The 13,993-nt window shown below is 35.4% G+C and overlaps 1 protein-coding gene and 1 long non-coding RNA gene across 2 annotated transcripts; one reads left to right on the forward strand and one right to left on the reverse strand.

The window, feature by feature from the left end:
• Window positions 1-102: 102 nt before the first annotated feature.
• LOC124215457 (uncharacterized) lies at window positions 103-9,782 on the reverse strand. The gene is made up of 4 exons (XM_046618871.2): window positions 9,613-9,782; window positions 7,270-7,675; window positions 4,352-4,620; window positions 103-1,771 (listed from the first exon to the last, which is right to left on the reverse strand). Exons 2-4 carry the CDS (start codon window positions 7,350-7,352, stop codon window positions 1,170-1,172), a joined length of 954 nt encoding a protein of 317 aa, XP_046474827.1. The 5' UTR covers window positions 7,353-7,675; window positions 9,613-9,782; the 3' UTR covers window positions 103-1,169.
• Window positions 9,783-9,988: 206 nt separating this feature from the next.
• Window positions 9,989-11,473, forward strand: LOC124215460 (uncharacterized). The gene is made up of 3 exons (XR_006882358.2): window positions 9,989-10,126; window positions 10,236-10,410; window positions 10,494-11,473. It is a non-coding gene; the product is annotated as an uncharacterized lncRNA (long non-coding RNA).
• Window positions 11,474-13,993: the final 2,520 nt, after the last annotated feature.

Here is a 13,993-nt window from a genome sequence, read left to right on the forward strand (position 1 = left end):
CTTAAAAATATAATTAAATATAATTCAATTGATGAATAACCTCTTTTTATGGATTATTATTAATTCATCTCGTCTAGCTCCGTTGAATTATCAGCTTTAACGTTGCCGTTTAATATAAAGAGCAAAAAATATACGCTGTTTTTTTTTTTTTTTTTTAGGGAAAATTTTTTAATTACTCATTTGTCTTTATTCTGTTTTTTTTCTTACTTGTTTTCATTATCGAATATTTTTGTCTGAGTGCATCTTTAAAAATGCGTTTTACTACGATTGCAATTCTGCTTTCAATTTGGTCGAAACTTGAATTTCAATAAATATAGAATTTGTACTTTAATGTGGTTTAAAAATTAACTGTTAACTCTTCTTATGCTTCTTCATCTAAGTTTTATACTATACACATGGCACACGAATTTATAATAAATTGTAGCTCAAACCCGTCAACAGGAGCTAAAATTTTATCGGAATAAAAAAAAAAATAAATACTTTCTATTATTGTCAAACTGTTAGACAAAAATCGTTTTCTCAATGAAAATAAAAAAATCTGAAATGTCAGCGTGGCCTTGACCTCGAGGTCGTATGAGTGTTGACGAAAAATTTTAAGCTTATGTACCATTATATACTGATATAAGTAGATTCATTAAACGTGTGACAAAATACAATCAGAAATATTTCAGAGATATTATTATAATATATCCAAATTTCAGCGTATTAGATTAGAGCCAAAAAGGCTACAAATAATAATGATACGAAATAGATGGAACAAGAACGGAAAATGCAAACACTGGAGAGTGCTGCGCCTAACAAATTTATTGAAAATGTCGAAAATTTGGTTCCGATCATATCGTTAAATCCAATAATCATGATGATCGCTGTACGGGGGAAAAAAAAAAACGCGCGACAATGATGAATTATGGAAATTAACAGTTCATATAATTTTTTCTGTACAGCCAGAAATACAGAAGTGATGAGTTTTGTCTTTATTGCAAAGCTGTTACACTCGGGAGCAATGAAAAATCGACAAAAATGGAGATAAAATACATGAAAAACTTCTTTACGAAAGTCTGATCCAAGGAACACTAATTATCACTGAACAGCTCTTGATACATGTACATGTCTATCAATGTGGATATGATTTAGAAATGTGCAGATAAATAAGTGAGAAGAAAATAGATTTACATTGACGTTGGGGACCAAAAATTCATTTCTCTCAACTCTGAAGGTTTTGCTTGAAATACATTTGTGTAAACGTTTTTGTTACTCGATGGCGCGGCAGTGTCAGTTTTCGGTATATACGTCAGGTTCTGCGACGAAATTGATTTCTTACGATTAAGATTTCTCAGGATTGGTGAAGCGACGTCTTCTGATTCATCTTCTTCCTCGATTTTAGTGACTACAGTTTCTCGCTGTTGACCCAAGATGCTAGCCAGAATCCAGCCTCCCTGATATTTCTCCTTGTCAGGCAGGTACGCTCCAGTGAAAAAGCGATTTGATTGCATCAACTTTCGTCGTTGCTTGGGAGAATTATCGGGTGTCGATGCGGGCGACGTCAGCGGAGTAGCAGGCAAGGATTTGCTTTCTTTTCTCGATGAGCATTGTGCAGATTCTTGAATCTGATTCGTTTCGATGGAAAAACCCTTGGTCACTTTTCCTGACATCATTTGATTAGCTACGTGGACAATCGATTTACCGCAGAGTGCTGACTGACCATGAAAACCATCGTCGATACCCTGAGATTTCACTTTCCCAACATAAGTTGACTTCGGTGGTTTTGGTTCTGTGGCGAAAATGAAAAAAGAATTCATTTTGGATTGATGAATTTTGCATATTTATTTTCGTTTGTGGAAATCAGTTGGACTTCGTAGATGTATCTACAAAGAAAGTAAGTATTCAACATTTCTTGATTTTCTAGGGTAACAATGATTTTTAAGGCATATTTTATTTAGCATATTTTGCATTTGGAATTCGGTAAACTGCAATTATAAAACAAGACAACACATTTATATTTTGTTAACTCGACTACTTCAGTCATAAATTTGTGAAATCATAATGTTCGAAAAATGTTTCTTTCTGTTAACGTTAATGATTTTGACTTAACTAAATGAAATACTTCAGCTTGAAGGCAATTACTCGATACCATAAAAGTGTGTATTAATAATTTTCATTGAATTGCAAGAGCTATAGGAATCGGTAAAATATAAATCGTGAAATAGCCTACCACGTTTCGTCGAAACAATTGTAACCATAATGCCCTCTGAGATACGATAAAGGGCACCTTCCAGCCCTTGATTGTAAGATTTGACTATATCATAGAGCATTTTATTTCAAGTTAGAGAAGCTTTCATTTAATAAAAAAACAAAAGCAGAAAACTAATATCACAGCACAGTTAAATTTCAGTCTTACAAAATAAAGTAGACAAAAAAAAAAAAAAAAGTAAAACTACGAAAACATCACGTTTATAGTAGCGCGACAATTGGTGGCCTTCGAGACCAAACTACTCGTTCGAGAGTAAGTTTAAAACTGATTTTATGAGGGCTCGCAACTCTGTTATATATAAGCGGTTTGTTTGATAATGAGTAATTGTTGATACAGTATCATGCTGGAAGTGTAGACACGTTATGAACTGGCCCCAGAAAATTTGCTAGTCACATGTAAGTACAGTTGTGTAAGTAAGCTATCGACTATTCAAGATATTTGTACACTATGAATAGAATATTTGTCAATATATTGAATAAATGTCAGTACATAATCACGTCAGAACTTGTTATGACCAACTTATTTTTAAAATGTTTGATTTAGCAGCAGGTGGTTGAACTAACAGCAGATGGCAAGTTATAATAATGTTTGCAGAAACAATCAGTGGCTATAAACATCTCGAGTCAGTCACAGCCTCTGACGTCATTCTAATGTTGCAAAATAGCGATATTTTTCAAAATCTTTCCTTACGTAAACGTAGATAACTTCAGCCTAGTAATTTTGAATTACTGCAAAGAGGAAACACTGTTGTGAGATATGACTGTTTGGCAGATCGAAATGCAGGGTTCTGGATAGGAAGTAATTGATTTTAAAGTTAAAACTCGATAACATAAATGACGATAAGTTCCAAGAAATTTGAAAAAAGTACCTTGGACATCAATTGGTAACAAGACCAAATGTTATTTCATGCATATTATTACTTTCTATGTTAACTTTTAGACCGCCAGGATTTAATAAGCTTTAATCCCCTTAGAAAGTCCTAAAATGTTGTGCCTATATCTTATATATGAGGCGTTCTCCACCTCTACCAAACATTTCTGAAACAAGGATATTAAAAAATCTAAAAAATTCACAGATAGTACCTTCAAGTAGTACTGCTTTATAACCAATTATGGAATAGATCTGAGGTTAAAAAAAAAGTGGCTGAGTTGCTGGAAAACAGCCCTCTGACACTCGCGTACTTTGATTTCGTTATGATGTGATAATGGCGTGAAGAAACATTTTTGCTCACGGTGGTTCATTGTTTGGGTTGTCCCATTCGACACATTTGTTTAATTGAGTTAATTCTCCTTAGAGCAAATTACAACTAGCGCTGCGTAGTGTCGTCATTACGTAAATCCGAGCTTGAATGACGTCTCGGAGGTCTGGTGGAGAACACCTCATACAACATATACGAAGTTCAGATCACACGTAGAAACTATATTTGGTCATTGCAACGGCCTAATTGTTAAATTCATGGAGTTCTCAGTGATTTTCAATAATCTTGTACCATGTGCATGTGCATCATAGGGTGAAAGTGCAACTTGACCTGTGGAATTTTTTTAATCAATTCGACATCAGTATATAACTCGTAGCTCAATATAACAAAATGTAATTCTAATAAATGAATTTAAGATAAGTTTCTGAATTTCCATCTCGTTTTATTTCACAAATACTTGGTAACGTTCAGTAAAGCCAATCAGCATGCATATGAAATCAACTGTAATTCAATGTATAACAACGCCGATTCAATACAAGGTTGAGGTTTTAAGATCAATGTAATAAAACATTGAAATTGAATAATTAATCAAACTTTGCAAGTTCAGAATTACTTTCTAGGGGTTGTGTTTATAAAGTAATGTTAAAACGGCAACCTCGTAAGTTGGTAACTTTAACGTAACGAAACACGATAAAAATCCTCGATTTTGCAAACTCAGAATGACTGCGAAGCAGTTGAATTCGCGAACGGCGTTTCATTTGCTTTATAACTTTTTACTGCATTTCAGAGTACGTTTAGAGTACGTCAATATCGTGAAATAAAAATTTTCCCGAAAAGCTAACAATACACGGATGTTACAAATTTAAATTTAATGTCGTAGGAAATGAAAAATTTTGATTTACCTTTCTGTGCAGCATTTGGTATAAAGGGTTGGCAAGGCAACGGGTGTTTGCTGAAATCAATTTCCTTGACCTCCTTGAAGTCAGGAGGTTGAGGTTGAGATGATGTCACCTGTGTGGCCGCCGTGATGGTTTTATTTTCGTTAAGAACCTGGCTAATAGCTGTGAATCCCTCCTCTGCAGGCTTTTTCTCTTCCTTTTTAGGATACCGTACGTAAAAGAAGCTGTCGTCGTAACTAGGTGGACTGAAGGCAGATTCGTCAAAGTCAAATCTGAAAAACAAAAATATCTAATTATTAGAGCAATTTGAATTCATAACTAATTTTACACAAACTTAAGCAAACAATATCCCACTTTTGTCCACGTGATTGGTGGCAATTGTTGCCAAAACCAAAGGATCACTATGTAAGAAGTAAATAATTTTATTTTTCTCAATTGCGAATTGACATCAGAAAATTAAAAAATTAAAACTATGGTTCAATCAGGACAAAGTCTTCTCTCTGCTATACAGACAAAAACAGTGGGTTGAGTTTATTGTATTCTACAGTTTGCGATAAGAAATGACTGAATGTTTGAAAACAAGGTGAAGTCACAAGCTCGATTATCTACAGAGATCGATGTAGATAGCAATACCTACTATGGTCAGTCTCCAAAATACATCGATTACAATCTGATCAAGTTGGATAATCGCTTCGTTTCAAATTGTATGTGAGTATTCTTTTTACACGCTGTAGGTATTTTAACATTTCATATTTGTCATTTTATAAAAACAATACGATTTTTGTATATTATGACGACCAACACAAATAGTTTACACTGTACCTAACACTCGAAATGCTTTGTATTATCCAACACAAGTCACTGTTGTGAGAAATGAGTGAGCAGAGTTTGAAAGTCCCTTAGTTAAAAATAAACCCTGGCAGTCCCGTGATACTAATGCACGCCAATTCTCACACATCTATTTCTGCCAACATCATGATTACACGCAACAAACACAATCGTAATATTTTGACCAGCTGCTATTTCACTCGCAGCTCGGTTGAAAATTTGCCAATATTGAAACAACAAATTTCAATGAACTCTCACGACCTGATAAGCAAATTCTGTTTAATCGTAAGTGGCAAAACTAAATAAGAAGTAAAACGTAATTATGTGTTGTGTGCATAATGTGTATAACGTTTCGAAACAGCTGACAATGAATCACAGTTAGGTATAGAATACTTGATAACGGAAAGCAAACATCACTTTGTTTCCCTAATCACGTGTAGCCAATTACTTTATTGGTAATTTCCATGGACAAGGTTAGCAAGATATCTTATTTGTGCGCGTAACATATTGTGCGTGAAGGGAAAATTTTAGTCACAATCAAGCAGAGTGTAAACAAACTTCTGCATGAATTAGCATCAATCCCGAGTAGCTTGATAGCGAATTAACATTAATTTCATTCCCTGGCATCAAGTACTATAAGACTTAGCAAACTATTGTCATTTCCCCGAATCAGTTGTCATTAAAAAAAAAAAAAAAATACATTTGCTCGATGCCTTTCATTAAGGTCTAGAGAAATTTCACTACGGCAACAACGCGATAGATAAGATGTACATTTGACTGTCCATGTATGGATTAAACATAATAATTATTCTTTTTTCTTATCGTTTAATAAGAAAACAATCACATGCTCTGATTAAGGTACAGTGGGTAGATATGACAAGGTTAAAGTTAGTAACAGTAACGTGATGAAGCATTGAAGAGAAAATTACTAGTTTGCAGCTGTGTAATGACTTTGAAAAAATTGAGTTTGCAAACCTTGAGTATGTGTGTCCCGCTCAATCACGATTTTCCAAATTTTAGACAAACTTAAAATTGCGAAATAATTAGTTTACCTGACGTTTCAATGTTACATCAATATTATTTTGACTTCGTCCTCATTAAATATTAGTGATGGAGGTCTACATTTATAGATTGATTTTATCTACTTCAATGACAAGATTGTGTGAAATAGAATTTTCTTGTTTAATCTATGTTTGATGAATTTTTGTTTAATTTTCGGGAATTCGTTAGTTATAAAAATGAGAAAATATTGGAATTTTTTTCTGAATAGATTATGAAATCACATTGTATTTTCAAAGATATTTTGGCTTATTCTACATTGGATGCAAGAAATTAAAGTTAGTAATGTTCATGTAACAAAAATCTCGAATAATCAGTATTTTGCAACTGTAGAATTAATTGTAGAGGTTGCAGTTGCAGAATGAGTATATCTTATTTTCTTTAAATCGTGATATATTGTTTACTGCATTTCCGATCATTTTAAAGTTGCAAAACAGCGATTTTTTGAGAAAATACAAGGTCGAAGTTCATTATATTACTGTAGCTTAAGTGGCATTCACAAGAAAAATCAGTGTTTTGCAACGTTAGTATTATATGAAATTCAATTAATCATAATAAAGTAAAATATATGCACACTTGCAAACTCAACTCCTTCAAATACCAATTAATAAAGAATACCAGTCACAAAGTTAGTGATGTTAAACATATTTCGTTACAGTAATTAAATATTACCAACTTCAACCTCAATGGAAAATAATTAATTGCACTAGCGTTGTAAACTTCAACCTCGCTTATATACTAGATAATATATCTTACCAAATTTTCAAGCAAGTCAAAAGTATTATGATTGTACGGAAAGGTACATTTTTTTTTTTAAATGTGTTTTACCAATAATCGCATCCAGGTAGAAAGCATTGATACTAAAGCCATTATTCAGTGAAAAAATCATCCCTATTCATTCCGAATGAAATATGCCGGAATTTTGCGAAACAAACACATTAAGACAAATGTTGGACGTAATGAACATAATGTAAATGTAATGATTTTGTCTTAACTGGTGTTAATTTTATAATATTTCGTTTAAAATAACACACCTTACATCCATTTTGTTCTTCATCCACTGCGGCAAGGATAACCCTCCTCCAAGAGAACGATCTGGTTGGCTTGATGAGCCCATGGTGGTGTATATTATCCGCAAAATTTTGTCGAATTTGGTTTTTGTTTAAGAAAAGAAAACAAGTCGATGTAAAGAAATTACTATGAAAGCAATACGTGGCTTAGACGGTAAACTAGTCGAACTGTTTCTTAGTCACTGTAACTGTAGAGATCTAGCTGAAGTGATTCTTATTGTATTTTTTCAGAAAGCTTTTCTCGTGAACGAGACACGGTGGTGTACAAAATGATTTGTGTACAAATGTGCCTTTGATGGCTTCAATACCGGAATGTATAGAAAAAAGTGTTCTATACCTAAGAATACGACCCTACCACCATTCTACTGATCTGAAACATAAAATGTAGAAGAAACGTTTAGATTTGTACAATTTCGAAGAATCTATGAAGAATATTTCATATTTATGCAGCATATTTCATTCCAAAAGAACAGTATTCTAACATTTTCTCAAAATACTGTTGATGCATTTCAATGACCAGAATTTAAATGATATGACTTGGTGAAAGTAGATGTACTAAAAATGAAAAATGAAAAATCATGTGATAGAATAATAATCAGGTTTGAAACTAATCCTTTAAAACCTCCGTAAAACATAATTATCATTTATGATCCCTGATAGTCATATCAGACACAGGACAGCTGAGCCTGTTGTTTGTCCAACTAGATCTTTGATTTGACGAGTCATTTTTTTCGTCATACCAGAAATGAGATCAAAATTAATTAACAGGTCTGTCTACTATACATAAAATTTGATAATTATGAGCAATAACATTTACAAGGGGACACTACACCAATGACATTTTTACAATTATTCATACTTATTGTACTGAAAGGAGAGGAATCGTATAACTATTCCCCAAAGCCATCCGTAATTGCACAGACGATTTCTGCAGAATTTGACAAAGGCTGGCAGCTTTTGTATGAAAATTTAATTCATCCCAAATATCATTGGTTAAGAATTGGTTTTTTCAACAATAGCTCGACTTTTCAAGCGAGAGGTAAGCGAAAGCAAGCTCCGCGTTTGTCAGTGAAATACTTGTTGATTAACATAAATTTGATCAAATCCACCCGTAAATTACGTGGGCAGTTGTATAAAAGAAAAAAGTAAAAAAGTTACGGCAGGTTTCAAATCTGTTATTAACCGTTTAATGTACATAACACGCTCAAGTCGCTCACAGTATTTCGAAAATCGATAAGTATGAAAAATTACAAAAATGGCAATAGTGTGGTGTCCCCTTGTTAGTATGAGATACAGTAAGAAAAACATGTAAACATATAAAACTATTACATGGATAACCTCGGCTAACCTTCAGCTGTTAAATCAGGTTGAACAGGTGATGTGTATTAATGATGCAATAACGTTTGACGCAAGCTAGATATGAAATTCAATTACTATATACCAGTAGGTAAAAAAATTTTATAACTCTGGATTATATCAGGTGACAAAGAGAATGTGAAATATTTTATAAACAATGTATTGTTAAATTTTGGTATCTCGTTTTAGAACTAACACTTTTCAAATTATCTACCTAATGACCCTGTATTAGAGCATTTATAGTCCAATATGATATGAATCGAATCTAATACTTCTTTTTTTGTAAAGGTATTTGTCCTTTGTTTTTGTGCAGCTGGGACTTAAATTTTGAGCATTTAAAAATCTTTCAATAGCCGTAGTAACAAACTGTAGGATTTAGATAATGAGAGGGCATAATTTTTGCAAACAGCGAAAAGCAATTTTGTCTGACATCATGACGTTTGTCGTAACGTATATTGTGTCTCTCTGCATATCACCTATTCACGTTTGCGCGTACAATGTATACATAGGTATAAAACACAATACATTCACAGTTAATATGCATCATGAACATAACGACATTACGTCAAAGCCGTTTATCAAATTTCCAGTTAGAATCGTACACGGCCTATTTCGCCCGTTTCATGGAGCAGAACATTTCTTTCCCGAATGCCAAATTTGTTTCTGGAATTGAGTGGCTACATAAACAGAGGTTCTCGAAACGGGAAGACAAAAACTACATCAACTACGACTTGAATTCAATTTCCGATCAAGGTTGATATTTTTGGGTTTTTGTATAATCTTCCTATTGGAAGTTGCCACTTAGAGTTGATGGTTATTGTAAGAAGGGAAGACAAAAGACGATGTGGCGTACGGGGACGCGTACAAGCTTTCCCAAATTTCAAAATAATCTTTGCACAGAAGGAATTCGCGCATAAGATTATGAGGTGTTGTCTAACGAGTGACACTTACCCTACTTTTTCTGCATGTGGTCGATTTTTTAACAACGAGAACACCCATAATTGCGAACAATATAATAATACTTCAAAGCACAACTCGTGAGGGGACGAGCTGCAACCAGCTGCAACTTACAAGCAATGGCCGATCAAGCGACGTCGTATACGTATATCTACACCTTGGTCACGACCTTGATATACCTTGATCGTACGTGACGTATGCGCACTCTGGACGTCAGCCAGGTTTGCCACAATAGTCTGCTACCACGGAAATATAGGATGCGTTCCGAAATTTCTTGTAGTACTGGCACAGCCGTGATGTCACGCACCGAGGTAGCATTTCATGCGCCGTCAGATCATGCAAGATCTTGATCGGCAGCGCCATGCGGCAGAATAATGCAGCGGTGGTATCCACTTCAAGAATCATTTAGTAAAAATAAAGTTCAGATGCTTGATAGCTGATGCTCCGGGTTGATACCTTGGAGGTATTCCAAGAGTTTGAAGTAGATCCTGGAAGACAACGATCTCTAGTAAGCATTATAGTTTTATCATATCACCCGGTAGTGTATTTTTTCTCGGGTGGTAACTAATTTCAGTGATATTTATTGCAAGTTTAAAAACGAGTGATATGGATTTCAGAGACACTATCTTATTAACGTTGGTGGTGTCACAGCTAGAGATGCTCTCAACCAATTTCTGAAGGAAGCCATGACGGATAGCCTGACACAAAAATTCTCTTGGACTGGAAAGTCTGTTTCAGATAAAGAGAATCTCCGACCGTTATTTAATACCTGTATCGGAAAGGTATTTTTTGGTGTGTATGACTAAGATTATCGTTATTGACTAATAATACGTTACCCTATATTCAATGCAAGGTTTCGATGATTGTTTATGCAGATGCCTTACGTGAGTGTTGAACAATACCACAGCCACATGATCGTACAGAATTTGCGAGACTCATGCAAGAGGCAATTCGGGGCGCACAAAAAAGATTGCAGGATGCAAAACGACGTGCCATTCGCTCTGTCCATCTGGAGGGTCGCAGACAAAAATATATGGCTGAAATGGCTCATCGTTACGAGGTTGAACACCCAGGACAATGACACTGCGGAATAAGAGACCCACAATTTGCCTATTAAAGATCCTACGTGTATTCAAACATACGTACCTATGTACTTTGTTTGACTAAGAAATATTTTAGTACGTATAGCTGTGATGTTAGTTTTTATGTTTATGCTCAAGCATAGTATTTATAATTGGTACTGCAGCTGTGATATCCACAAGTGACATGTAACTATATGTTTTCCAATGAAACATTATACCTATATCAACAAATGCGGTGGGTTTGTACTAACATAGCTAACATTTAGATACTGTAGACACTTTTGGTATCTGGTATAAATTTTAGTCTTCTGACATTTATATAAAGTATTAATTTTTATTTTTTGATTTCAAACACTTCATTATTATCTACTGTTCTACTCATTTGATATCAGTTTATCAATACTATTATAAACTGTAGTTAATAATTTTAAGCTACAACGTATAAAAATGTAACTAAAGACATATTTATATTAATAACTGTACAACAGTAAAAGAGACCCTCTCTTCTAGTTTTGTTGTAGACATAGATTTGTGAGTCAGTGTTTTTCTTGTTCATTTTTGCTCGCGAGTAACTGTAACACGTTTATAACTAATTATCTTTAAGTAAGAGTAAAAAATATGTAGACTTATATTATACCTATATATGTATATGGGTGTAATATATCATATATTTTACTATAGCCGCATATTAATAATATAAAATATAAATATTAATATAATTATATAGTATAACGATTATAGTCAACAAATGACCTGCCATGTTCTGTGATTTTGAACTTTATATTTGAAATAAATGAGAAAATCTCGCAATAAATAGTTTTCTTCTTTTTTTTTTTTTTTTTGCCGATGAGAACCTGTGCATTCTGCTCTTCGTGAATGCCGGCAGACCCTTCGAGAATCATGCATGATCTGCAGCAAGCTTCTGTCGAGATCACACATGCGCACGTCATCCTACAACTGCGGAAACAGGCAGATAGTGGTCTGCCGGCAGAGCCATGCACGCGCCTCGTGACAACCATAACGTGAACTTGAGACAGAATGCTACCTGGGAGCACTCAGTCTATCTTTATAAGTCTATGGCATTTGTGGGTTTTGGTGTGACAACCGAAAATCGTCCTGCGCTTGCGCCCCCTGAGATGATCCAATGACAGAGTTGGAAACTTATTGCAGAGCATCATTTATACCGGCACTTTTCAAAATCGCAAAAATTTTCGCCAAAAATGCAAAGGGGTTAGCCTTACTTTTTCTTCATTTTTGAAGCCGAAAATTTTTGGTCTCGGATTCGATTCAAATGACCCTTACCTGAATAATTGGACCCTGAGGAACTACGAAAACGCAGCGAAAGGAGCGTGAGATCAACAGGAGAGAAATGGTGAACGAAAAAGTACCTGCTGAAAAATTTCGAGAACACAGGTTATCGTTTTTTAATTGTAACTTTGGACGCGCCGATCGGAGCGTATTGGAACTGCGCCCTATCGATTGCTCTCGCAAAATCACGTCCGAATAGTGCATGGAAGAATTTATTCCAGCACTTTTCAGAATCGCAAAAATTTTCGCCAAAAATGCGCGAAGGGGTTAGCCTTACTTTATCTTCATTTTTTGAGCAGAAAATTTTTTGTTTCGGATTCGATTCAAATGACCCGTACCTGACTTATTGGACCCTCAGGAACTCAGAAAACGCAGCGAAAACAGCATAGTGGTTTGAAGACCTGGAGAGGTGATACAGAGAGAAAGAACGAAGCTTCTTGAAATTTCTAGTACATTTTAACACATATTTAAGAAGTACGAGAACAATTTCTTATCATCCAACTGTTGCAGAACGGCAGCCTGATCATTTGACCCGTTAACTGAACAATATATCTTTAGTCAACATCTGACTATCGAAGGGCCTGGCCGCTTGAGTCTGGAATCGACAGCAAAGATGAAGTTCGTATTTCTTGTATATAATGTGAGATCTGCAATCATTATACATCATATATCATCGTAAGTCATACATCATACATCATACATCATACATCATCATACATAGTATCAAAGTTCGAATCCATAGTTTTGATGTCGGATGTTCAGAAAGTGACGTCACCAATTCAAAATCAGCTAGCCGAATTCCTCAGTCTGGAAACAACCGCGCAGTAGAGCGGACGGAAGAGAGTCGCGCTCCGCAAATTTCGAGTACCAGGTTCTCAACCTCCCGGATCCCGCGCTTCGGGTCCGCTACGTATTTCGAGTACCGGGTTCTCAAACTCCCGGACCCCGCGCTTCGGGTCCGCTACGCGGTGAAACTCGACTTCCAGGATAAGCGCTCCGTGGTTCCTGGTTCATGTTTACAATAAATTATTTCAATTCGTTTTTCGCGCAACCCCAAATTCGGTAGCTGTCAGTCCGCTAATAAAATTTCTCGACTTCCAGGATAAGCGCTCCGTGGTTCCTGGTTCATGTTTACAATAAATTATTTCAATTAGTTTTTCGCGCAAGCCCATATTCGGTAGCTGTCAGTCCATTAATAAAATTTCTCGACTTCCAGGATAAGCGCTCCGTGGTTCCTGGTTCATGTTTACAATAAATTATTTCAATTCGTTTTTCGCGCAACCCCAAATTCGGTAGCTGTCAGTCCGCTGATGAAATTTCTCGACTTCCAGGATAAGCGCTCCGTGGTTCCTGGTTCATGTTTACAATAAATTATTTCAATTCGTTTTTCGCGCAACCCCAAATTCGGTAGCTGTCAGTCCGCTAATAAAATTTCTCGACTTCCAGGATAAGCGCTCCGTGGTTCCTGGTTCATGTTTACAATAAATTATTTCAATTAGTTTTTCGCGTAAGCCCATATTCGGTAGCTGTCAGTCCATTAATAAGATTTCTCGACTTCCAGGATAAGCGCTCCGTGGTTCCTGGTTCATGTTTACAATAAATTATTTCAATTCGTTTTTCGCGCAACCCCAAATTCGGTAGCTGTCAGTCCGCTAATAAAATTTCTCGACTTCCAGGATAAGCGCTCCGTGGTTCCTGGTTCATGTTTACAATAAATTATTTCAATTCGTTTTTCGCGCAACCCCAAATTCGGTACCTGTCAGTCCGCTAATAAAATTTCTCGACTTCCAGGATTAGCGCTCCGTGGTTCGTGGTTCATGTTTACAATAAATTATTTCAATTCGTTTTTCGCGCAACCCCAAATTCGGTAGCTGTCAGTCCGCTAATAAAATTTCTCGACTTCCAGGATAAGCGCTCCGTGGTTCCTGGTTCATGTTTACAATAAATTATTTCAATTAGTTTTTCGCGCAAGCCCATATTCGGTA

This window comes from Neodiprion pinetum, chromosome 3 (genome assembly GCF_021155775.2).
Source record: "Neodiprion pinetum isolate iyNeoPine1 chromosome 3, iyNeoPine1.2, whole genome shotgun sequence".
Lineage (NCBI taxonomy): Eukaryota > Metazoa > Arthropoda > Insecta > Hymenoptera > Diprionidae > Neodiprion > Neodiprion pinetum.

Bases quoted from the DNA above. Each gene is read 5' to 3' on its own strand.
- LOC124215457 (XM_046618871.2), bottom strand. From the start codon at position 7,352: ATGGGCTCATCAAGCCAACCAGATCGTTCTCTTGGAGGAGGGTTATCC. The intron at 4,621-7,269 runs GTGTGTTATTTT...TTTGTTTTTCAG, and splicing joins AAGAACAAAATGGATGTAAG to ATTTGACTTTGACGAATCTG. The intron at 1,772-4,351 runs GTAAATCAAAAT...TTTTCGCCACAG, and splicing joins ACCAAATGCTGCACAGAAAG to AACCAAAACCACCGAAGTCA.